General features: G+C 36.5%; 1 protein-coding gene across 1 annotated transcript; it reads left to right on the top strand.

Moving 5' to 3' along the window:
- The first annotated feature begins 11,661 nt into the window (after window positions 1–11,661).
- On the top strand, window positions 11,662–11,898 carry LOC102847668 (small integral membrane protein 1-like). Its single transcript, XM_006882668.1, has one exon. The coding sequence runs from the start codon at window positions 11,662–11,664 to the stop codon at window positions 11,896–11,898; it is 237 nt and encodes a 78-aa protein (XP_006882730.1).
- The last annotated feature ends 15,760 nt before the right edge of the window (window positions 11,899–27,658 follow it).

Genomic DNA, 27,658 nt, shown 5'->3' with positions numbered 1-27,658 from the left:
TTTGTGACTGAGATACCTCACTCAGCATAATGTCCTCGAGGGTCACCCATTTTGAATAATATTGCACGAGTTCCTTGTTTTTCAATGCAGCATAATATTCCATTGTGCGAATATACCACAGCTTCTCTACCCATTTGTTTGTTGATGGACATTTAGGTTGTTTCCAACTCTTTGCTATTGTAAACAAAGCTGCAGAGCCTGAACTTTTTACTATAAATGTCAATTCTACTTAGTTGTCAAGAAAACCAATTGTAAGAAAATTATTCAGAGTCAATATATCAATGCATTTAGGATAATTTTTTATATTGTAATCTCACAACAAACTAATCCTGTCTCCACAATTCTGTGAGCCTATGTGAAACAAATTATGTGTACAAATTAAATATTTCATTTCCAGAAAGATTACTCACTTATATTGATAGCATTGTATATATACTTTTGTCCAGTACAGATAAAATTTTAAATATCTTATATTTTACTTACAGTATGTTATAATTAAAAGTAGTAAGTAGGATTATCAACTGCTTCATAAATCCATATTCTTCCAGTACCTAGCCTTTCATGCACAATAATGAAAAGTTAAAGAAGTTAAACACTTTAGAAGCCAACCACATGGTCCTTTTTCTAATCTACGTTCTTCTCATTATATGTTGTCATAAAAGGTGTATTTGATGGAAACTTTGGTGATGATGCCAGGTCATTACTGAAGAGGATGATATAAATAGGATGTTTTCTCAAGATCTCACCATACATTGGTACACTCCTTTCCACTCTACAAATTCTATCAAATCTGACTTTCTTAACTTGTAAGCCATTGTACCACTCCCATATGTATTCTTAACTGAAAGGTGTATTTAACTACTTAGGAATTAACATTTACTTGTTGATAAGCATTTCTAGTGCACAAAGTTTAGTTGTATCTGTGTTCTTAATATATGTCCTCATACCAAAAGTGAAAAAAAAATAAATATTATTTCATTCAATATAATTTACATCAATAAATTTGGCATGTGGTCTAGAATCCCAACCAAAGTCAGAGTTTTATTGAACAATACCTATCTCTATTGCCAACCAAGAATTAAGAAAATCTGTCACTTAGAATCTTACCAGCTAAATTTTTATAAAGCATCATTGTATCATGGTAAAAATAAACCTATTATGTTTAATAACGTTATAGTAGTTTAATTCATTGTTACATGAATTTCACATAACATAAGTACTTTGTATTTAAATATTAATTCTGAAGTTTGAAAAAACATAACCAATCACCATCCCATCAATGTTATTATTGTAGTTGTGTACAGTAGAGTAACAACTGACCCAGAGCTGACCCTCCAATGGGTTTTCAAAGGCAGTTACCACATGGGAGAAGATTACCCATATTCTCCCATGGAGCAGCTGGTGAATTAGAAACTCATGTCTTAGGATTGCAGTGCAGTTTCTTGCCACTAGGCCACCAGAGCTCCATCAGAGGGACCAGTTCTTAGAGAAGGATATCATGCTTGGAAGGGTAGAATGGTATAATTTTTGGAATTGCAGGAGAGGGTAACCCTGGATGAGACAGATTGACATAGTAAGTGGGGTAGTGTGTTGCAGGCAGTGAAGATTGGTTCAGGAAAGGTCAAGGTTCAGAGCCATTGTGCATAGGGTCGCTATGAGTTACAGTTAATTCAGTGGCACAAAACAACAACAAATACATCTGATAACATTCCCATAGCTGTATTTCTGTCAAGGTAAAACCACTGATCGTTTGGCAAATTGTTAATGTTAATGTTAATATTTGCAAGAATAACATAAGATCATGAAAGGTTCACTATGAACATATTAGTATAGATGTTTTCCTATACTGTAAATATACAATACTTGAAAGAAAACACTAATGATTATTCTATTTCTGAGACTATTTTCCTTTTAATTTTTGGGTTTTTTAGGTGCTGTTGAGTTGATTTTTGCACACATAGTAAGTCTAGGTAACAAAGTAAGACAGCCCCATATGGTTTTCTTGATTATTACTCCTGCTATTTTATGAGAGATAAAAAAATTAAGGATACAAAGAGAAGAAGGCCTCAATAACACCATGAAAGACCATCGCATAAGCCAGTTTTTTGACCAAGGTTCATGTGCTGGAAAGTTAATGAGCACTAATGTCACAGGCTTATATTTACTAATGGAAATAAGGGCCTTCCTCCAGAATAGGTGAAGAGAAAACACATTCTCCTTGAGTCATCAGCCTGAATTTGGGTTCTAGCTTCCTGTGGCTTGTGGCTTAGTGATGAGGAATTGTGTAGCCAACACAAAAGTATGCAATTGGTATTCACCACCTGCTCTGGGGTGAGAAGGTTGGATACCCTCTTCCTGTGTGGTTTACTGCATCTGAAAACCCACGGGATGGTTAGTTATGGTTTAGTTCCAACTCAATCGTATATACGAGAAAACAAACAAACATACTCCCAATAAATGTGATCCAAAAAATATGGGAATTATCAAACTATATTATTAAAATCATATGCAAACAAAATATTGTTGAACATCATAAAAAATAAACAAAAATGGCTACAACAGTACTTTGACAGAGAAGTGCAAGAAGTTCACATTGGGTTTAGAAGAGGCCGTTGCATCAAGGACATCATTGCTGATGTCTAATGGATCCTGACTGAAAGCAGAGAAAGACATTTGACGGCATCATGTTTAAATTTAAGAAGAATGGGAATTCCAGAACACTTAATTATGCTCATGTTAAAATATGAACATAATATATCTAGACCAACAGACAAAGCAAGGTAATGCTATTGTTTAAAATCAAGAGATGTCATCAGGTCAGACTCTTTCTTCATAACTATTTAATCTGCATGCTGATAAAATAATTCAAGAACCTGAACTTTATGAAGAGAAATGTGACATCAGAATTGGAGGAAGATTCTTCAACAATCTTCTCTATGCAGATGGCGTAACATTGGTTGCAGAAAGTGTGGAAGGCACTTACTGTAGAAGATCAAAGAAGACAGCCTTCAGTATGGACTACATCTCAACATCAAGAAAACAAAAATGCTCAATACTGAGCCAATAGAAAACATCATGATAGATGAAGAAAAGATTGGAATTATCAATGATTTTGTCTTACTCTAAAACACAATCAATACTCTTGATAGCAACACTCATTGAAAATAGTAGTGGAAAAGTCACCTGTCGGAGATTTTTTCAAAGTTCTAAAGAGTAGGGATGCCAGTTTAAAGACTAAGGTACTCCTGATTCAAGTCATGGTGATTGTGATCAACTATTATGCATGTGAGAGCCAGACAATGAAAAAGGATGACAGAAGAAGAACTGATGCTTTTGACCTGTGGGGTCTGAGTACTGAGTATCCTGTGGACTTCCAAAAGAACAAACAAGTAAGGCTTGGAGTGAACAGAAAGTGATGCTCCCAAGCAAAAGGTGGGTGACTTTAATCCACAGCCCTCAAGCCTGTTTTTGATTGTCTTTGGTCAAACTTTCTTCTATGTCGTATAGCCCTGGTCTGTCCACTTGCTTTACAGAGGTAACTCATGGTTGTTGTGAAGCTAAACACTCTGACACTGATGTGTCAAATATGATAATGGTTACCCATGGTGGACAGTGTTTGGTGGAGCTCCCCGATTAAAACAAGCTTGGAAGTGGGAGTGGCATCCATTTCTGAAATAGCTTGCCTCTGGAAACTCTATGAACTTGAAAAAAGGATGAAAGTTACACAAGTGTTGAGGACTTTTGTTCACAGGGTTGTTATGAGTCACCTACGACTCGATGACACTTAACAACTACAACAACAACAACAAGAAGGCATCCCTTAGAATGAAAGGTCACTATTCATGCTGACAACAATTTAACAACAAAGCTTGCCCAAAGTATGTTCTTTGCCCATTTCAAGTAATCTGTATTGACAATATTATCATTTTTCAAATAAATGTACTATCCCTTCAGGTGCACATGACTGAAGATTCACTATTAGTTGACTTGTTTTCTTTCTATTGTATACTTATTTTCAAACTTTGTAGTTGCTTCTATTTTTCCTTACCAACTGGACAACATGAAAATAGAAGTGATTACAAAAGTAATTTTAAATCGAGTATCTCCCCAAAGTTCAGAAAGAGATAATCAACACTTTTTCCCATAGGAAGTAAAGCTTCTCATGCCAAGAGAAGAAAAACTTTCTTACGAATATGATTTTTATGTGAGTTTTTAAAATAATTCAGCATTGCTAGTAAAGGAAAAGGACATTTTGGTAAATCACCCTTCAATTTTTTTTAAAAAAAAACAATAATTGCTGTGAATAAACGTAACATAAGTCTGCCTGACAAGTAAAGTGACAGTTTATATTCTAAAATATGCCACACTCATATTTGAATCTAATTTAATTTTTCCCCAACCAGCAGGATATCTTGAAACAGATGCTTTAAAAAATGTCATACATATCTATTCTGTTTACTTCCTATCACTTCTTTTTTTTCCTCATTCATAGTGATTCTCTGAACCTAGCAGGAGTCTTATAACTTCTCACTGGTTCAGTAACCCCATGACTCATCAAATAAATTACCCTCTAAAATTGCTTATTCAGTACAATCAATCTATATCCTACCTACAGTCTTCACATATTATAACTGAAATTAAAGCCATTATAGATTTAAAGTGGGCTTAAAACCAAAGTTCAAACTCTTCTAGAGAAACTACATTTGATTAAATAACCTTAGGTAATCTAAGTGGATGTATTTCCAGATATCCTTATTGCCAGCAAATTGGGAGGGTTAAATAAGATGCTATTTAAACTCCTTCAGCGATAATATTGTGAATAGAATGATCCCTTTGTTTAGATGTTAATATGAGTCACTGAGAGTCTCAGATGGTTAAGCAGTCAGTTATCAGTCAAATGGTTAGAAATTTGAAGGCGTCCAGAAGCAGTCAAAATAAAAATTGGGCAATTAGTTTGCAAAATATCAGCCTTGAAATTGCTATGCTGTGAAATTCTACTCTGTACACTTGAGCTCTGAATGAAAGGGAATCAAAATAATGGCAAATGGTTTACTTTTGGTATGAATCACCATGAGTTGCAATAGAAACAACGTTTGCTGGTTTGGTTGTATTTTGTAACCTTGTTGTTTTTGTGTTTTGTTTTTTTTTTTTTAATGAGAAAACAACACCAATTCAGTATCATTAATAAACTTTATATTTTTTTCAGTTTACCTCATGTTTTCTTTAGTCTCTTTATAAAGATTAAGTGAACATTTTTTAAAACTAAAGACACTGTAAAATGTAAAGAACCAGACATATTTTGTTTGATTCAGAGAATAATGTCTTTAAAAAGACACTGATAATCTCTGAAAATTTTTAAAGTTTTCATTCTGCATCTAGTTATCAAATTAAGAATTATGTCAGATCTGATTCTTAGTTGTTGTTATTTGCCATCAAGTTGGCACTGACTCATATAGCTTACCCACCAGGGGCTTTTCAGAGTCAATAATTGCATGGGATGAGATTGCCTATTCTTCCCAGAGTGGTGGGTTTGTACTGTATGATGGATTTGTTTGTTCTTTTGTCAGTATGGTGTATTTAATACTCTCTTTTAACACTACAACTTAAAGATATAGATTCTTATTTAGTTCCTTATTATTTTTTTTAATTGTCCAAATTCCATATGCTTAGGAAACATGTGAAAATCCTGTAGCTTGACTCTGGCACACATTAGCCTTTAAACCAATAGCTTTCTCTTTAACAGTTTAAAGATGTCCTTGATAGCAGATTTCCCCATTGGAACACTTCTTTTGATGTCTTGATTAGAACTACTAATAATGAAGTCTATTAAAGCAATTTACATTTGTCATTGTTTAAATTTAAATCACATCTCCGATTTTTGTATCTCCTTAGCTAGGCCATGATTTTTTCCATCATGTTATCATCATCCAGTTTGTGGTCTGATAGGATTATCTTAAATGTTATAAATTGTAAGCCCTACATGTAAATGATGAGAAAAAGATAAGTGACCAGAAAACTAAGAAAGGAAAACCAAGAGCTGGATTGGTTATTAGCACTTAATCTAATCTATCCATTTAGAAGTAAAACATTTAGCCAGTCATTCAGTGACATATTAATTAAATTTATTTGTTATAGGGGTGTATTTATTCTAGGGTGTGTGTGTGTGTGTGTGTGTGTTGTTTGCTGTGCTTTGGTTGCAAGGTAAAACGTTTTTAAAAAAAAATAATCATTCTTCAGAGAAATGGGGATATCCTTATTTTGCTGTTGTTTAGATCCAACCTATCATTTTTATGTGTTCCATCAAGCTGGAACTGACCCATTGCTGACCTTCCAGCAGGTTTTCAGAGGAGACAGCACATCTTTCTCTTGTGGAGAAACTTGTCAATTTGAACCGTGTGCCTTCAGGATTCCAGTCCAACTTCTTACCACTAGACCACTATGTACAAGATTTTGAAAAATATTTTATAGGTTTTGAGAGAGTTAGGCAACCTATGAAATTACTAATAAATAGTTTTGAGTGAAAATGAATTTGCTTTTTCTTTTCAACTTAATATAATTAATAAATTAGTAATGGGATTTTAAGGGAACTACTTTCGTCTCTGACTCCAGAGATCTTTGAAAATTTTATTTTAGAGAACAATACACTGAACACATATAGTGAGTTATTTTTTGTCTCATGAAATATTAGTCAAATTTACAAAATTTGAAATGCATTATTTAATTCTATTAAATTAATATTGAATAAATTTTAGAGGAGTGTAGAGTCAATCTTAAAAGATTAAATCACCATTCTATAAGTGAACCTATGGAACAGAATCCAGAGAACAGATATAGGCATGGATATTCCAAGTTAATCTTGGAATGTAAAACTGCAATGTCCTTTGCCATGCAGAGATGCAATCTCATTATAATGATAACAAAATTTCAAAAGCATAAATTCTAATTTATTGAGTAAACAGTATACAGAATTCTTGGATTATTTCTTCAAATTAAAGAATGTTATACAATGAAGGAAACAGAAATATTATTATGCATACGATAAAGTGAGAGAAGCACTTAATACATTTTTAAATTCATTATGAAGGATATGCTAAGATCTTTGACAAAACTATATGGAAAGATTAGTTACTAAGAGAAAAATGAGCACAGAATATGGAGAAACAGTTTTAAGCTAACAAGCATATGGTAGAAGTTCAAACTTATCAGCATTCAGAGAAATTAAAATTAAGACAATAAAATACAGTATTTTCACAGCACACTGGCAAAAATGATATAGCTATGAACTATCAGGCTGAACAAAATAAAGGGTCAGTTGAAACAAGGGAGAGTCCCAATTAAGTGGACTGACACAGTGACTGCAACAATTGGCTTAATTAAGCATGGGGAAAATTGTGAACATGGCCCAGGGTCAAGAATAAGGGTTTCTATGAGTCATGGAGTGTAATGTAGCTGTTAAAAACAAAGAATGAGAAATGTATAGCAATATGAAGTAACTAAAAAATAGTGTACTGAATAAAAATTTGAAAAATCCTGGCATTTATAGCGTGCAAACAAAATAAAAACAGTTGTGATAGAGTTGTTTTTGTCTGTGTCACCCCACGTGGGTAGTATGGACTTATCTCCAATAAGGTATTTTTAAGATCGTAACTATTCAGTAGCAGATCACCTGGTTTTTCCTTCAAGATGTTTCTGCATGAGTTCAAACCACACATATTTTTATTAGTAGTTGAATCATTGACTACTGTACATTCCAACCAGAGTTAGCCATGCAAAACAAGGGATACGTTTCAAGAGGAGAAAACAATAATCCTAACAACTGGACCAACAGAACACAGCATGATAGGGTGAAACATTGAAGTTGCGAATGATTTCATGTGGCATGGATCTACAATTCACACCTATCACTGTAGCAATCAAGATTTGAAGTACGTATTACATGGGACAAAGTTGTGATGAAGGATTTCAGTAAAGTGACAAAGAGCTAGGAGGTCAATTTAAAGACTACGGTGTTCCTGGCCCATTCTATGGTATTTTCTGCCCTGGTGGCCAAGTGGTAAGAGTCTGCGCTCCAATCCCCAAGGCACGTGGTGAGAAACCACAAGCTGCTCCGCAGGACAAGTTTGAATATTCTCCTCCCATGTGATTATTGCCTATGAAAACCAGCTGGAGGGTCAGGTATGGGTCGGATATAACTTAATGGTACACCACAACAAAAACAACACAATATGGATTGACAGAGTGACCACAATCAATTAAGTGTTGTGGAGATAACAAGGATGGCACAGGGGAGGGCAGTGTTTCAATCTGTTGTGTGTTGGGTTGATACAAGTTTTAGTCAACTTGATGACATCTAACAATTTTTATTGATATCAGATTAGAATTCTCAGCTTTCTTTACTTTTCAACATCTTATTGTTGTTTGTTATCCTCAAGCCACTTTCAACTCTGGGTGACCCCAAGTGTTCAGAGTAAAACGCCACTTTAGGGTTTTCAAGGCTGTTGTTTTTCAAAAGCAAGAGATGAGGTCTGCCTTTCTAGGTACCTCTGGCTAGATCCTATCTGACATACTTCTAGCTTGTATCCGTGTGGTTAACCATCTGCATAACTAAGGGGTTTCCATGTACTGAAAGAGTAAATTTCTCATAGCATCTCATAACATCAATATGTGACTTATCAAATACAGACTGAACTACAGGAGAAATGGTTTACTTTTTTTTACATTTAGCCAAACACTTGTACCAGAAATCCACTTTCTAGTGTGCTGGGGTTAAGCAACATTCATTCTAGTAGGAAAGTACTTTGAAAACTATATTGAGATCAAATTGTAACTCAGGGAATATATAGTGTCACAATGAAAGGTTTTCAATGGCTTATACCCAGAGTGTAAATTAAAAGTGCTTGAGGTGTTAATGATGGAAGCGTGCTTCTTAGACTAACTCTCCTTTAGTTCTTCTTTTGACTATAATGATATTTACATTAAAAGCTCCAACAAGAGTTTTAAAAAAAAAAATTTCTCTTTTGGCACATCCTCATTTGTTACAAATACACCAAATGTCACTAAAGCCTGAGACTGTTAGACCTAATTTACTCACTAACATACTGACTTACTGTCATTCATTTGGTTCCAATCCAAAGTGAACCATCATCAGGTTTCTGAGGTATTGCCCATCTTGTCCCCTAAATGTCACTGGTGGATTCAAACCATTACAAATGCACAGCTTTAGATTAACTGCTCTGGTGGCCTCATGGCAAGAAGCTGCTCTGCAATTCCTGGCATGCGGTTCGAATCCACCAACTGCTTCTTGGGAGAAGGATGGACAATCTTCTCCCAAGCAATTAACTGCCTCTGAAAAGCTACTGGAGGGTCAGCTATGGGTCGGTTCTGACTCTATGGTACACAACAACAACAGATTAACAGTACAACTTGTAACAGACTAGCTTCTAGAGTACAAATCAACAAAGCTGACATCCACCCCCCTCACACATTTTCCTAATTGCAATAAATATAATTTTTAAACATTTACTCGTAAAGAAGTTCTCAGTATAGTTAAAATGTGAGTTTTCTGTACAAATATGGGTTCTGTGTAGTCAAATATGAGAATGAATCTATTTGCATTAATTTTGCACAATCAATGACTTATTCATTGCAAAACATTTTATAAGAAACACAAACACAGGTAATACACATGGATTTCACCTGATGGTATGCATAGGAATCAGATCAATTACATCTGTGGAAAGAATCACTGAAGAAGCTCATTATCAGCTGTGAAAACTAGGCCAGGTGCTGATTGTGGAACAGACCACCAACTACTCATATGCAAGTTCAAGCTGAGGCTGAGAAAAAATAAATCAAGTCCACAGGAAGCAAAATATGACCGTAAGTCTATCGCACCTGAATTTCAAAAGCATCTCAGGAACAGGTTTAAGGCTTTGGCCATTAATAAGTGAAGACAGGATGAGCTGTGGGAGGATATGAAGAATATCATCCAGAAAGAATGAAAAAGGCCATTAAAAAGGCAGAGGAGGAAGAAAAGACCAAAATCGATGTCGGATGAAACTCTCAATTTTGCACTGGAGTGCTGAGAAGCCAAAGCAAAGAGAAGAAATGATGATGTTAAGGAGTTGAGCAGAATATTTCAGAAGGCAGTGAGGAAAGATAAAGTATTACAATAAAATGTGAAAGGTGCTAGAGTCAGAAAATCAAAAAAGTCCGAACTAGCTCAGCATTTATTAAGGAGAGGGAACTGAAGAACAAATTCAAACCTCAAGTTTCAATACTTACAGATGCTTTGAGCAGAATGTTAAACAATGAGAAAAGCATTAAAAGAAGATGGAAAGAGTGTACAGAGTCATCGTACTGAAAGGAATTGGTGCACACAGAAGAATTTCATGAAACAATGTGTGAGCAAGAACCTGTGTTGATGAAGGAGGAAGGTCAATCTGCTCTGAACGAATTTGGGGGGGGGAAAGGCCTTAGGAATTGATGGCATACCAATTGACATGTTTCAACAAACAGATGCTGCCCTGGATGTGCTCACCAAGTTGTGTCAAGAAATCCGGAAAACAACCACCTGGCCTACTGACTGGAAGAGATCTATATTTTTTCCTATTCCAAAGAAAGGTGATCTGACAGTGTGGAAATTATCAAACAATATAATTGATATCACTTGCAAGCAAGATTCTGCTGAAGATCATAGAACAACACATCAGCAGACAACTGCCAGAAGTGCAGGCTGGATTTAGAAGAGGCCATAACACTAGGGATGTTATAGCTAATGTCAGATGACTTTTAGCTAAAAGCACAGAGTACCAGAGGAATGTCCACCTGTGTTTCATTGATTCTGCAAAAGCATTTGACTGATTCGATCACAACAAAGTGTGATGACTGACTTTGACAGGAATGGGAATCACAGAACACCTGATTTTGCTTATGCAAAACTTATAATTGGACCAAGAGGCAGTCGTCATAACAGAGAAAGAAAACACTGCTTTGTTCAAAATTGTGAAGAGTGTTTGTGAAGGATGTGTCCTATCTCCATATCTTTTTACTATATGCAGAACAGGTTATCTGGGAAACTGGGCTCTATGAGGAGAAGTGTGGCATCAGAATTGGAGGTAGACTTATCAACAATATGCCTTATGTAGATGACACGACCCTGCTTGCTGAAACTGAGGAGGACCTGAAGCACTTGCTGCAGAAGGTCAAGGACTGCAGCCTCCAATATGGATTGAAGCTCACCGTCAAGAAAAGATTCTAACCACTGGACCAATTGTTAGCATCATGATAAATGGTGAAGAGATTGAGATTGTTGACAGCGTCAGATTGCTTGACTCTACAATCAACATTCTTGGTACCAGCAGCCAGAAAATTAAAAGATTAATTGCGGTTTTCTTTTTTTTTTTTTTATTTTGTTATTTTTTTGTGTGCGTGTACCGTCAAATCAGATCTGACTGGTACAGGAGGAGATAGCCCCTCCTTCCCCGGCAGAGCATCTGGTGGATTCGAACCTTGCTCCTCTGAGACTGCAGTTGCAGCACCTTACCACTACGCCACCAGGACTCGTCCAGACACGCACGGAGCTGCCGGGATGGAGGGCGTGAGATCAGGAGCCATTGTGCCTTTAAGCAGCTGTGTTCAGGATTACCTGTGAAAGGAAGCATGCAGTCCCCTGAGAGTGGAGTCCAGTACAGCCGGTGGAAGGACAGCAGCCATGACGAAGTCAGTGTGTTGGCCAGGTCCAAAACTGAGGAGGCCTCGAGCTGCAGGAGGCTTTCCAGGAAGCTGTGCACGGGCAAATTGGGCATCGTCGTGAAGATAGTGAGTGGACTGGCGATCTTCTGGTCCATCTTCACTCTGGGCTACATCACTGGATACTACGTGCACAAGTGCAAATAGATGGCTGTGGGGCTGAGGGCACAGAGTGAACAGAGTCTGGGAGGGACACCCCCATCTGCACAGCCCTCCGCCTATACACGTACACCTCGGCATATACTTGGACGCAAGGGCACAGGCCTGCAGATGCACCCAGCACAAGGACATAGGCATCAGCACCAGACACTCAGGATATTGCTATGGTCCCTGGCCCTACAGAAAACCCACCAGCAGACAGGGACATGAGGACACTAGCAGACAGGGATGTTGGGCACACAGTGGAAGATTCTAGCAGAGGCACACTTGGCATGCATTACATGAAGGCAAATTATAAATCAAGTCGCACTGTTACCAAAACGCAAAACAACAATGCACTTAAAAATTCCCTTACTCCTTAAATGTAAAGCCTAATAAAATACATTTAAAGCCTAATAAAATGTAATAAAATAGGGGAAAAAAGATTAATTGCATTTGGAAAATCTGCTATCAGACACCTCTCGAAGGTACTGAGGAGCAACAATTTCAGTCTGGAGACTAAGGTGCGTCTTTGCCATTACATGCTATGCTTCAGAGAGCTGGACAATGACTAGGGATGATAGAAGGAGAGTTGATGCCTTTGATCTTTGGTGCTAGAGAAGAGTATTGACTAAACCACAGACTGCTAGGAGAATAAACATGTTCGTCCTGGAGAGAGTGAAAGCGGGCTGCTCCTTGCAGACAAAGATTCTCTGACATACTTTGGACATGTTTCAAGGAGGGACCAGTCCTTGGAGAGGGACTTCATGCTTGGGAGGGTAGAGAAACAGTGCAGGAGAGGAAGATCCTGGATGAGAGGGATAGATTCCGTCACTGGGTTAAAGGGAGACAATGAGAATGGCAAGGGATTGAGCTGTTGTATGGTCGCTTTGAGTCACAAGTGACTGGAAGGCACCTCTGGAAGGCACCTAACAACAGTACTATCTTATCTTTACTCCAATATTAGTTCTGACTCAGTCAGGTTTCCAAGCCTGTAAGTCTGCACTGGTGGAGATTGCCTGCCTTTATGCCAGTGAGCCTTTGGTGAATTCAAATTGCTGAAGATACAGAACCTTTAAGTTAACAGCATGACTTGGTCCCACACTTCCTGCATAGTTTGTTCATGGTTATGTTGCTTACTAACACAAAGCACACCCACATTTGCATAACTTTATAAAAAGTGTGGCCATAGTTTCAACTCTAATTTCTCTTCGATGAAATTTCAAGGAGTGAACTAGTGAGAATTCAGAGACAAAAGGAAACAAAGATGGAAAGATTTTAAATATGAAAAAACTTATGAAAATATGTTAAATTTGTTAAGTTTATTTGCACTGAAAAGAAAACGGAAAAAATGTGGTTTTTTTGTTTTATTTTTACACTCTGAATCAACTGCCAATGACTTCTTTCCTAACTAAAAAGGAAACTGAGCAACTTTAAATTGCTCTGGCTTACCTCCAGAATATAAAAGGAAAGATTAATTTAAAATCTACTGAGTAGAAGCAATTACCTAAAGTTTCATATTTTTTTAACTGCAAATTTTGTTTCTTAAGTATTGTCACATGAACACATGGCCATATGATGAGGGCCCATTTTGAATATTTTAATTTCAGTAATATTTTGTATGCTTAAAAAACAGCTTTTAATTGACCTTTATTTTATTGTTTTCCCAAATTCCCCCAACTTCCTCACAAAAGCAGTAACAGAAAAGAATTGAGAGAAATTTCCAAGACTTCACATTTTAAAAAAAAATTTGCTGTAACAGAATTTTCCCCCCTTTAGGATTCGTTGTGAGTTCTTTAGGATTCATTGTGAGTTCTTCCTGCATATTTTAATATCATTTTCAAAAATATGGTTTCAAATAGAGCTGCTTGGTTCACAGAAGAGGATTCTGCAGCTTCTCTCCTTTGTGTATGCCAACAATTGATTATGCTAAAACTTGGTTTCAATATGCATCAACCACTTAGGCAACATTTAGCTGCCGGGTTGATGCTCCTTTGTCAATTCTACAGGTGGAAATTAATCTTTGCAAAGCAGGCAAATGCTAGTACACCTGCAAAGCACAGCAAGCCTAGAGTTATAAATTCCTCCCATGCATATTTCAGTGTTCCTTTTATGAATAGAAAGATGGATGTATTTTTATTGTTTAATTTTTACTAGTGTCCTCGAGGTAACTCAAAGTCATTGAGTGACAAAAACTGCATAGCAAATTATGAAACTCCTCAGGCTGCCCGTAAGCAACATACTGAGAGAAAAGTAATTCAACTCTGTTTGCCCTACCTCGGCCTGTCTCTCTTCCAGCCAATCGGCTCAGCAGTTATTCTACAAATTTCCTGGCAAAGACTGGTGAGCATGTCCAAGGTTCCATCTGTTAGTTAAAACATGTAGTTTGGAATCACATGGATTCCTGGGGCTGTGTTTTCAGCCAGTGCAATCAGTACAGCTTGAATTTTTTTTTTGTTTATTACCATTGGCTCTTGACAACATGGTACTTCCTGAAATATTTCAGTGTTGATCAATTAGTTTCCGTAGAATGACTATGTGTATTCCTTCTATCTTATTTTTATGTTTCCTGGATCGTTCAAGATTTCTCAGTTTTGCAACTCGAGGTTTGAATTGGTTTTTTTCAATTCTTTCTGAAGAAACACGGAATGAGTTCTTCCCTTTTTATTCTCCAGCTCCAGATCTTTGCGAACAACGTTATAATACTTTGTGTTCTCAAGCTGCCCTTTGAAATCTTTTGTTCAGCTTTTATTTCAGTGTCTCTTCCCTTTGTTTTGCCTTCTCAACTCTCTCGAGTAATTTTCAAAGTCTCGTCTAACATTCATAGTGGCTTTGTTGTTGCTGGGTTTTTGGGTTGTTTTTTTTTCCTTTCCCTTTCCTCTTTATCTTTGTAATTACCTTTTGCTTTTTATTGATGATATCATTAATATCATAATCCCACAACTTTCCTGAACATTGATCATTGGTGTTCAGTGCCCCAAACCAATTTTTAAAATGATTTTTAAATTAAGGTGGGATAGACTTAGGGCTTTATTTTTATTCTATTGGATTGTTTTATTTTCTTCAGCTCCAAATATGAATAATCAATGGTCTATTCCACAGTCAATACCTGGCCTGATTTTAACTGCTGATACAGAATTTCTCCAACAGTTCTTTCCACATATGTCTTAACTATGATTTTTATATACTCCATCAGCTGAGGTCTATGTGTAACATTGCAGTGCAAACATAAAGTAGAAATTATTATGATGTATAATTGTCATATGTGAGCAAAATATTCAAAATTGTCATATACAAGCAAAATAATGAAAAATGACTAGAACAGTACATTGACAGAGAAACACCATAAATTCAAGCTAAGTTTAGAAGAGATTTAAAGGGAGGGATGTCACTGTTGATGTCAGACAGATCCTGATTGAAAGCGTAGAATACCAGAAGAATGTCTATTTATGTTTTATTGACTATACAAAGGCCTTTGACTTTGCTGTACGGGTTATAACAAGCTGAGAAGAATGGTTATCCCAGAACACTTAATTAAGCTCATAGGAAATTTTAGATCAAGAAGCTATTATCTGAACAGCAAGAGAATACTGCTGTAGTTTTAAGGGCTCATTGTTCAAAACGGCTTCCCTATTAACCTACTTTGCAATGTGGATGGGTAGGAATATGTGAATAGGGTGTGTTAGCCTATCCACAAGGTGATTGGTGAGTCTAATCCTCAAGGGGATCGGCTAGTCTCACCAATCCACAAGGGAACGGGCTAGTCGTGCCATTAAATTGAAGATTTAAAGTTCAAACAGGGTCTTACCTCCAGCAGATAGAAGCAAGCATACATTAAGTTTTCTTCTGACCAGAGATTCTCATGTCAGCTACACTTAGAGCTGCAGCAATAGATACTGCTGCAGAAGACCAGAAACCCAACATGTGACAGTGTTTACTCTGCAACTGCCCTAGAGAACCACAGCTAAGAGCCTTTGCCCAAGTTTATTGGAGGACTTCATGGGGTTTCTGGAGAAATAGAGGAGATAGAACCATAATTAGCAAGACCCATACATTTGTAACATTGGGATAAAACCATGAGGCTTAAGGCTAAGGCGCCTGCCTGTAAGCACATTTCAGAAGCTGTCCTGATTGCATTCTGCCACTAACCTGGATTGTAACCCTCTGGCTTCCTCAATATGGCTCTGCATGATCTGTGAACTATCACATCAGGTTTTGGGCCCAGTAAAACAGTGAGATTGGTATTGGGGTGAATAGATAAAGATATGGGTGCATGGAGGGCATTTTTCACCTTATAGGAATTGCTTGTGTGTTGTTGATACTGTTGATGGGACAGTTCCCCTTTGTGAATTTGGTAAATATCAGATAAAGCCACTCCCACACAGCTGCAACTGCATGGTTTAAAATCAGTAAGGATGTACATCAAGGTTGGCTTTTTTCTCTTCATACCTATTCAATCTGTATGCTGAGCAAATAATTTGAGAAGGTGCACTTTATGAAAAGAAGGGGGAAACAGGATTGGAAGAGGAATCATCAATTACTTAACTTATGCAGGTGACACAACCTTGCTTGCTGAAAGTGAGGAAGATTTGACACGCTTGCTGCAGAACTTCAAAGCCTACATCCTTCAATATGAATTGCATCTCACAATCAAAAAGACAAAATTTCTCACCGCTGAGTTAATAGGCAACAATATAGTATAATGAGAAAATATTGAAATTGTTAATTATTTCATGTTACTTAGATCTACAATTAACACCCTTGATATCAGCAGTTGAGAGATCAAGAAATATATTGTGTTGGGCATGTCTGTTTTCAGGGACCTCTCCAAATTACCGAATGATGTCTGTTTGAAGATTAAGGATATGCCCAACTTAGGCCATGATATGAAACATTTCAAACATTTGCTATATATCTGATAGCTGGACAATTAATACGATGACAGAAGAAGATTGATACCTTCTGAAGATCCCGTGGACATCAAGGAAAACAAACACATATGTCTTGGGAAGTAGCCAGATATTTTTTTTTTTTTTTTTACTCCTTAAGAGGCAAGAACTCTATGAAGCTTCAAATCACATATGTTGAGCATGTGTCTAGGAGGGGCTTTCAGTTTGTTGCTAAGAAGGCATATTTTTGTGAAAGGATCATCATGCTTGGAATGTTGGAGGGTCAGCTAAAGAGAGGGTGTCCTTCAAGAAGATTAATTAACACAGTGAATAATTCATTAACTGACAAAATTAATTTACTAATTCACACAATGGGCTCAAGGGTGTCAGAAATGATAGGAATGACACAAGATAGGACAGGGATCATAGCTATTGTTCATAAAATCATTATCAGTCTTACTCAACTCCATGGTATCTAACGACAATAATCTTAGCTTCTGGCACCCTGATGACATACAGGGTATTTTGTTGCTGTTTTATGTGCCATCAAATTGACTATGACTCATAGCGACCCTATAAACAGTAGACATAAATCTTGGCCTACCCTGCACCATCCTCATAATCACCATCATATTAAAGCCCATTTCCATAGGCACTATATCAATCCCTCTCATTGAGGGTCTTTCTTTTTTGTCTTTTCAAGCGTCATGTGTCACTTTTTTTTCTCTAAGAACTAACTGCCTTTGAAAATTTTACAAAAGTAAGAAAGATACAATTCTACCATCCTTGTCTCTTATGCTCACTCTAATCCTACTTTATTAGACAGATTTGCATGTTCTTTTCACAGTCTGAGGTGTATTCAATAAACTGCATCAAGAAGACCACAAATCAAAGATATTGATTCTTCTGTGGTCTTCCATATCTAGGTATATGGTATTATGTGCAACATATTGGATTCCTAACCAAAAGGTCAACAAGTCAAATCTACTAACCTTTTACCTGGATAAAGATTGGTAATATCCTCCAACAAAGATTGAGAGCCTAGGAAATCTGAGCTAAGGTCATTCTAATATGAACTGACTCCACAGTAGTTTTTACTGTGTCTTCTAGCCATTCTGCTGACACTAATAGACTTTATAACAACTAAAATTAGAAACTCAAGAAATTTTAGATAATTAATCAATTTTACTCTAACAGTAATACAGTAGATTTATGAGGTAAATGGCTTTATTTCCTTCAATGATGTTATGTTGGACTTCACAAGACTGTATTGTGTACTAGTGGTGGTGTTTTGGACTGTTGGTGGATTCTGCTAACTCCACAAGGGGCTTCGAGGTCCCAGAGGTAAACTTGGCTACCCCTATATCAACTATACTGTGTTTATAGTAATTTAAACATTATATTTCTTTTTGTTTTTACAATACTAACATTCTAAGTCTTATTCCCAAATAAAATACATTTTCCCTAGACAAAATGATATATAACAATAGTTATATAATGACTCTTACAAAATCAAGTACTTCTATGTTCTGAAGCTTCATGTGACATACTTTGGACATGTTACAAAAAGGGATTAGTCCTCTGAGAGAGACATCATCCCAAGTTTCTTCCCTCAACAGATCCACTGTGCTTGAACAATAAAGTTGTCTCATGTGGAAGAAACAGAGTGCAGCAGTGCAACAGAGAAAGACCTGGAAGAGATGGATTGATTCAGTAACTGGGGAAATGGGGGTAAGTGTGTCAAAGATAATAAGATTGGCACAGTATAGGGCAGGGTTTAGGACTGTTGTACATAGGGTCTCTATGAGTCACAGACAACTAAATGGCACATAACAGCAACAATATCATCACACATGTTTGCGGATACTTGTTTATTTACATACTTTTGGTTACTTACGACATTAAGGAAACTACAGTTAATGTCACTAGAAAAAAGGTCTTCCTTGTGGTTAAACATGCTTAAGTTCATATATACTTTATCTGACACATATTCTTATTTATTGCTAAAGTAGTCATCATATCTTAATATAGTAAGTCTCATATGGAATACTATCAACCATCTTTTTAAGAATCATCAAGTTCTGCTGCACTCTTTCTTCCACATGAGACAACTTCATTGTTCAGGTACAGTGGATCTGTTGAGGGAAGAAACTTGCTTCTACACTTGGCACTGAAAATTGTAGTAGGATCTGAATAAAAACTTACTAAATAATTAATGGCTTGGCTATCATATAACCCCTGAGCATCATAAAACAATTTAGTGGCAACTCTTCTCTAAGATCCCCCAAATTACTTTAATAGAGAACAAAATCGATGCTTAGCAAGAAGTATTATGTTTTGATCTTTATATAACTACAATAAATAAGTATGCAAGTTTTCTTTGGCTGTACTACAAACACTACATAACTAGGAAAAGATAATAGTCAGGGAACTCTTAATATTTGCCTATTAACTATTTTTTAAATAAAAACATAACTATAGGATTTACAGATGTCCTATTAATGAAAATTTTAAGCAAGATTTAAAAAGAAAATGAAAGCAGCATAGTCAAACTATTCCAGCAAGCAATTATATGCCTAACAGTGTTGCAAAGTGAAGAATTTAAGCTATGGTAGGTGTCTTGTAAAAATACTCTGTAACATGGTTCATACTACTCTAAAATAACACCAAATATGCAGAACTTTAGAAAATACAGCCACTGATCTATCTGTATCACTGAGAATCTTCATTCTGTCTCTCCAAGCGGTTTGCCTTCCACAGAGACTTCTACTGAAAGTATATTTAAAATATGTGAGAAAACTATCTTCACTTCTAAGAGACCTTCTAACTGTACTTTCTCCCAAGACAGATTTATCTATTCTTTTTGGTTATCCACAGCATAATTTCAGTTGCTCCTTAGGAGAAAGACTGGCAATTTCCTATCTTAGAGATCTATCATCCTGGAATCCCAAAAGAGGGTCGTTATAAAGGTTAACTTTAACAATAGTGAGGTGTTGGGTCAGAGTCATAAATATATTTTGGGGGTCCTTTTATTTATCATAAAATTTCCATATGAATATGAGGAGATTGAAAATATCATAAGTTGGATTATATTCACCTTAATATTCAAAGTTTTATTTTAACTCCATTCCTAAACTCAATGAACTTTGATAAATGTCAATAGTTATAGAAAGCTTCAGGCCTTTTTCTCATAGGGTCACTATGAGTCATGCTCAACTTCATGGCAACCACAATAACAACAGAGAAGTCTTTTACCTTAGATTTTTAGTGTATTATGTGGTTAATTTCTTGGCTGCAGCTTCTACGGGTGTTTTATTATGAGTCCCAGTAAAATTAAACTCTTGGAAGCTTTAAACTTTTCTTTGTTTATCCTCATGTTGATAGTAGGAGAATTGATGCCTTTGAGCTGTGGTGTGGGAGAAGTGTTGAATATATCATGGACTGCTAGAAGAACAAACAAATTCATCCAGGAGAAGGTTAAACCAGGCTGCTCCTTAGAGGCAAGGATTCTGAAGCTCATCTGACCTACTTTGGACATGTTGCAAGGAGGGACCAGTCTTTGGAGAGGGACATCATGCTTGGGAGGGTGGAGGGACAGCGCAGGAGGGGAAAGCCCTCTATGAGGTGGATTGATTCAGTGACTGAGGTAATGGGGATGGGTGTGTCAGAGGCAGTGAGATAGGAACAGGATAGAGCAGGCTTTAGGGCTTTTGTACATAGGGTCCCTATGAGTCGCAGGTCACTTGATGGCACATAACAACAACAACATCCTCATGTTGCTTTTTGGTTTGGTGGTGAGAGTTTTTATTTTCTTTATGGTGAGTTGTAATCTATACTGAAGGCTTTAGTCTCTGAACACCATCAGTAAGTAATTAATGTTCTCTTCACTTTCACCAAACAAGTTTTTGTTTGTTTTTTTTTTTACAGAGGTTTTGGATTTCCATTCATTCATTGTCGCAATTTTCTCCCTTCCCACCCCTCCCCACCAGCTCATGTGGTAGGTTTTTGACGAGTCTTCCTCAGATCTTTATGCCACCTTCTTTTTCTTCAAATAGTCCACATGTTTGGATGATTTGTTCAACGGGTAACGTATGATGAACGGATGTAATTCCAATACATAATTTTCCAGATTTTAACTCAACAGTTCTGTTTGAATGACAATTTATTACACTATTTGCAAGTTTTACATAGGCACAACTCAGTGTTGTGGAATTTTCATTCTTCTCAATGTTATTCCAGATTTTTATTGTGTTTGCATGGTTGAATGCCTTTCCATAGTCAGTAATACAGAGATAAAATTTTTTTCTGATATTCTCTGTTTCACACCAATCCATATATTATGACCCTATCTATGTATTATCTAATTCTGGCTTGAATTTATAGAAATTAACAATTGTTGCACTGCAACAACATTATGTATGCATATAAACTGTTAATATTTTTTAATATATTTTACACACACACACACATATATACACAAACTAAGACAAAAAGTATACATCCAAACACAAACTATATCTATATCTATATCTATCTATCTATCTATCCTTAGTGTTTAGCTAAAAAATAAATGTTCAAATTGTTTATAAAGACAAAGAAAAATCACCCTGAAAACCAATAGTTGGTGTAGAGAGGAGAAAGCGAACAGGGCAGCCTGATTTTCTTACCATAATAAAGATGTCACCCTTAGGGTAAGTAAGACTCCTATTGGAATCACAAGAGCCCTAAATCCAAGATATCTCCTTCAGTGAAGAAGTAAGTGCACAGATTATTTTAAAAGATCCTCCTTTAATAATTATTCCAATCTTGTCAGTATTGTTTAGGTTTCTCTTCTGAGTTGGTGATATAGAGTATGCTATGTGTGCCCGGCTGTAACTATTCTCGCATCCCATGGCACCTACTTCGGCAAGGTTTATATGGTTGCTTAATTGTTGTTATTGTCTATTGGCATCCAGTAGAGCCTTAACTCATATAATCCCCTTGTCACATAGAATCAAGTTTTGCCTGGTCCTGTTATTCTACACATCAATGTCCTGTATAATCTATACAGTGTAGCTATTTCAGCAGTCTCAAATTTCTATTTCAATCTTCCCAGTTGAATAAGATAATTGTTCTCCACTTAAGCCTCACATCTTTGTTCTATGGTCAGAGAATGTTGTATGGTGACATTTTAGGCTCTTGTGCTTTCTTTCTCTCCAGAGTATAATAGCTGTACTATTTTATAGTGTCTAACAAAATGTGAATACATGCTAAGTTAAATAATTATTTAACCAAATGATTGCTTTGAAATCATTTAGTGGCACTACCTGAGAAAGACCTAGTACTCTTCTACCATTAAGATTAAAACAAAGACAACTCGATGGCAATGCAAAGAAGACATTCAGATGGCAAACAAACAAATGAAGAAGTGCTCAAAATCCCTAGCTCTGAGAGATGCAAATCAAAACAACTATGAGATATCATCACACCCCATTAAAACATCACAATTCAACAAGGCAGCAAAAAACAAATGCTGGCAAGGTTGTGGAGAAACTGGAACCATTATTCACTGCTGGTGGGAGTGTAAAATGGTGCAACCATTCTGGAAGGCTGTATGGTGTTTTCTCAAAAAGTTTGAAATAAAGTATCATTTGACCCAGCAATTCCACTAATGGGAATATATGCTAAAGAAACTGGAACTGCAACCCAAGCTGACATCTACATACCCATGTTTATTGCTGCATTGTTCTCAATTGCAAAGAAATGGGAACAATACAAGTGCCCATCAACAAATGAATAGATAGAGAAGCTGTGGTATAATAACACAATAAAATACTACAGAGCACTGAAAAACAAGGAACTCATCAAATATAATACAAAATGGGTGACCCTGGAGGACATTATGCTGAGTGAAATAGCTCGGTCACAAAAGAAGAAATATGGCATAATGCCACTGTTATAAAACAGGACTGACATGGTTCAACTCTACCAGATGTTCTGCTGGATAGAGAGGGACAGTGTCCTCCTGTACCAGTCAGATAGAATTTGATGGCATACACACACAAAAATAATAAAAAATTTTAAAAAACCAACAAATAGGACTGACATCAGGGTTCGGGGGGGGAACTAAGAAATGAAGGCATAATTAGTGTACACTGCATTGAAGCAGAAGAGGGAAAGGACTTCTTAAAAGAAATATATGATTAGGGATTATTTGCATGACAATAGTCCAAAATAAGAGCTGCATAGTAAAGTGGACTCGGGTAGGGGATGAGGAATTGAACAAGAATGAAAGAATTCTTTTTTTTTCCCCCAATGAGAAAAACAAATGGGGCGGGACAAGGAGGAAAATGTGCAACAATGAATGAATGGAAATCCAAGTTCTATATAAACTTTCATGAAAATCTCATTTAAGAAAAGAAAAAAAATTGACTCAACAGTATGCAACAATGGAAAAGCAGTTGTTGGCAGTAAGAAGGTAAATTCAATAGTTGTTCCCTTGTTCATACTGTGAACGTTATTTTAAGTCCATTTTTATTTATAAAATAGAAATATAGTAATCTTATGTTTAATTACTTATTGAGATTTTGTTTAGGTTCTGGAATAGCTATAGGGCCAGCTATCTTCCTCCTAACATTTAAAAATGCTATTGGTGAAGGGAGAGTCAAATTCTAAAATAGGCTCTATAATATTATGAGGTTTATAAGGAAAGTGCTCTGAATAAATAATGCATATAAATAAATAAATGTGACAATAAAGCCCCTACAAAACGTTGGTTTAAGCACCCTAAATGCTGTTGCTGTTCATTGCCGTTGAGTCAAGCATGGCTCACAGCTAACCTATCAACAAAAGGCCTGAAGCCTTTCTTAGAACTATCACCATTTATCAAAGTTCATAGAGTTTCCAAATCCATGTTATTTAGGAAGCAGATGCCACTCCTGCTTCCAAACCCTAAATGTGGTAAGGTAATTATTTTAATATAAATACCATGCTTTGATTATTCAATGTAGAGAGTATGCATACATGATTCACATATTAATTCAAGACGTTAAATCTGTCAGCTCTAATAAGACATGCTTATGTTAATAACCACTTTAAATATGATGAATGTCAACACAACCACTAATAATTCCACACAAAAATAGATTAATTTGCTGAAGACTTGATAACTTGGAAATTAGAGATAATAGAAATAGTTATACATATTCACTCTAAATTAAAATGACAGAATAGTTTTATTTACTACTAGGAGAATCGTATTTTCAAATTGATTGTCAGATGTACCCAAACTTTTCACTTATCAATCACTTTAAGTTAAACATATTTTCAATTATATTAGATATTAAACTTAGTGGCAGCATTAGAATCTGCAAAACATCCTTTTGTTATGTGCCATCAAGTTATGAACAATAGTTCTGAACTCTCTCCTAAGCCAGTCTCATTGTCTCTGGCACTCCTGTCCCATTACCAAAGTCACTGTGTCAATCCTTCACATCCAGGGTTTTCCTCTCCTGCAATGACTCTCTATCCAAACATAGTGTCCTCTGTGGATCACAACAAATTGTGACTAACATTGAGAAGAATGGGAATCCCAGAATACTTGATGTGCTCATGAAAAATGGATACTTGGACCAAGAGACAGTTATCAGAACAGAGCAAGGAAACATTGCATGGTTCAATAAAAAAAATTAAAATAAAGAAGATCACAGCCTAAGGAAGTAAACAGAGTGTGGACATTACCATACAATATCACTAATATCACCCACTACCAAAATCTTGCAGAACACTATCCAGAAAAGACTTGAACAGTATATTAACAGAGAACTAACAGAAATATAGGCTGGCTTTAGAAAAGGTTGTAGCACAAGGGACATTATTGTCAATGTCAGATGGATCTTGACAGATAGCAAAGAGTAACAGGAGAATATCTATCTGTGTTTCATTGACTATACAAAGGCATTTGACTGTGTGGATCACAATAAATTGTGGATAACCTTGAGGAAAATGGGAATCTCAGAGCACTTGATTGTGCTTATACGAAACCTATACTTGGACCAAGAAGAAGTCCTCAGAACAGAGTAAGGAAACACTGCATGGTTCAAAGTCAGGAAAGGAGTGCATCAGGGATGCCTCTTGTCCTTGTATCTTTTCAACTTCTATGCAGAAGAGATCATTTGGGAAGCAAGGCTTTATGAGGAGGAATGTGGCATCAAGATTAGAGGGAGATATATTAACAATTTATGGTATGCAGATGACATGACCTTGCTTGTTAAAATTGAAGAACACTTGAAGCAGTTCTTACAAAAGGTCAAGGACTATAGTCTTCAATATGAATTCAAGTTCAACATCAAGAAGCCAAAGATTCTCACCACTAGGCCATAATAGATGGAGAAGAGGTCGTTAGCAATTACAGCTTTCTCCGATACACAATTAACATGCTTAGTACCAGAAGTAAGAAAATCAAAAGACAAATTACATTGAGAAAATCTGCTGTCATGGACCTCTTCAGAGTGCTGAATAGAAAAGATGTCAGTCCAGAGACAAAGGTGTGCCTAATCCAGGCTATGGTCTTCTCAAATACTTTTTATGTCTCAGAGAGTTGGACAATGACTAAGGATGACAGAACTAGAATAGATGCCTTTGTGTTGTGGTGTTGAAAATAGTCTTGAACATACCATGGACTGCCAAGAAAACAAATAAATCTGTCTTGGAGAGGATGAAACCAAGTCTCTCCTCAGAGCCTAGGATGTTGAAACTCTGCCTCACTTACTTTGGGCACATGTCCAGGAGAGATTGGTCCTTGAAGAAGGACATCATGCTCAGAAGTGTGGATGGGCAGTGCAGGAGAGGGAGATCCTGGATGAGATGGAGTAATATAGTAACTGGGGAAATGGAGGTTAGTATGTTGGAGTCAGTGAGACTGGCTCACGACAAGGAACGGTTCAGAGCTGGTGTACACAGGGCTACTATGCTTCACAGGCGATTCAACCAATAACATTGTATAACAGGTTTGGAAGCAGAAGTGGCGTCCACTTCCTAAACAACTTGCCTCTGGAAACTCTATGAACTTTGATAAATTTCAGTAATTGTAGAGGGGCATCAGGCCTTTCATTCATAGGGTCGCTATGAATCATGCTTGGCTCAAAGGCAATCAACAATAACAACAACTCATCTTCAACAAGACTCTCTTCAACCTACAAATTAAATAGGAATGGAGAAAGCATATATACACCATCCTGATTTTAAACTATACTGGGTTCCTTTGTTTAAAAAAAGGGCTATTGCTTGGAAAGAGATGTATGGGGAAAGTTGGAAGATCAGAGAAAGAGAAAAAGACATTCATTTAAATGGATTGAGCAATGACTGCACAAACGGACTTGGGCATATCAGAGATCATGAATTTGTTTTCATAGGGTTGCTTATGAGTTAATGGCACCGAAAATCAATATCAGTCATGTTTTCCTTTCATGCAATATTAATGATAATGTCTGATAATTTTACATTTTCTTGTATTGTCATTATTTTAAATGGTCACAAATGTGTACCCTTCCAGTCAGTTACTGTTGCTGCTGTTGTTCTATGCCAGTGTGTAGAGGAAGGCTCATAACAGCCCTGTGAACATCAAACATGAGCGTTGCCCGATCCTGCACCATCCTCATCACCTCCGACATACTTGAGCCCAGAGCTGCCGTCACTGTGTTAATCCATCTCATTGAATCTATTCCTCTCTTTTGCTGACTTCCTACCTTTGCAAGTATGAAGTCCCTCTTCAAGAACCAGCCCTTTAGAGTAACTTGCTCAAATACAAGACGAAGTTCACCATCCTTGCCACTAAAGGATCTCCTGGCTATACTGTCTCCAGGACATACGTTTATCCCTTTGACAGCTCATAGGATATCAAGCGCTTTACTTCAACAACACAATTCAAAGTCATTGAATTTTCTTCTGACATCTTTATTCAGTGTCCAGCTCTCAGATGCATAGCAGGTGATTAAAAAGGCCATGACTTGAATCAGGTATACTTTAGTCTTTAGACTGACATTGTAGTCAGTTGGCTAGGTAGTTCAGATTCCTTGGCACAGATCAGTGAACATCTTAAGGGCTGCATGTTGCTTACTTAAACACCTTAATATCTGGGGCCTTTTTTCTCCCTTTTAGTAATTTTAATGAACATTTACAGAGATTTTGGATTTCCGTTCATTCATTGCTGCACTTCTCTCCCTGCCCAGACCTCCCCCCTTCCTCCCCCCACCCCAGTTCGCTCCTCTCTTTTAAAAGTAAAAAAAAACACTCCCTCCCTGGTACACAATCCCCCCAACCCCTCCCACTGCTCCAAGTGCATTCCACTAAGGAACCTTAATTGTGTACTCTTGTTATGACCATAATACCCTATCATACATCACTTTTAAATTATTTTAAAAATACTGTTTCTAATTTAGATTCTAATGAGATCTATAGAACTAAAAAAAAAAAGTAGAATGTGTGAGCTGTTGATATTATATGTTATAGAAAAGTTCCTGCCTCTTAGCAGCACTGTAGTTTCCTAGATTGTAATCTTTAGGAGAACAGTTCACCAGGTCTTCTCTCCTGAGAAATGACTGGACAGTTCAATCTGCGAATCTTTTGTCAGGATTCCAGTGCTTAAGCATTGCACCATTAGATATTGCCATGTTTTAACTAATCCATACATATTATCCAGTTCTATAAATTTATGTTTTTAATTATACAAAAGAACATAACAAAAATATATATGAGTGTATGCTTGTATACAATTTTATATATTTTAAAGAAATAGATATGCAATTTTATCAGAATGAAATGGGTTTCAAACGTAGAACACAGCTGAAGCAATGTGGAAAGAATCAACAATTATTTCCAAATTTATATTTTTACATTTTTCT

Source organism: Elephantulus edwardii, unplaced genomic scaffold, assembly GCF_000299155.1.
Source record: "Elephantulus edwardii isolate Elephantulus edwardi_28Jun2011 unplaced genomic scaffold, EleEdw1.0 scaffold00022, whole genome shotgun sequence".
NCBI classification, from domain to species: Eukaryota; Metazoa; Chordata; class Mammalia; order Macroscelidea; family Macroscelididae; genus Elephantulus; species Elephantulus edwardii.
The sequence above is the reverse complement of the archived record's forward strand: the minus strand, read 5'-3'. Positions and strand labels throughout refer to the sequence as shown.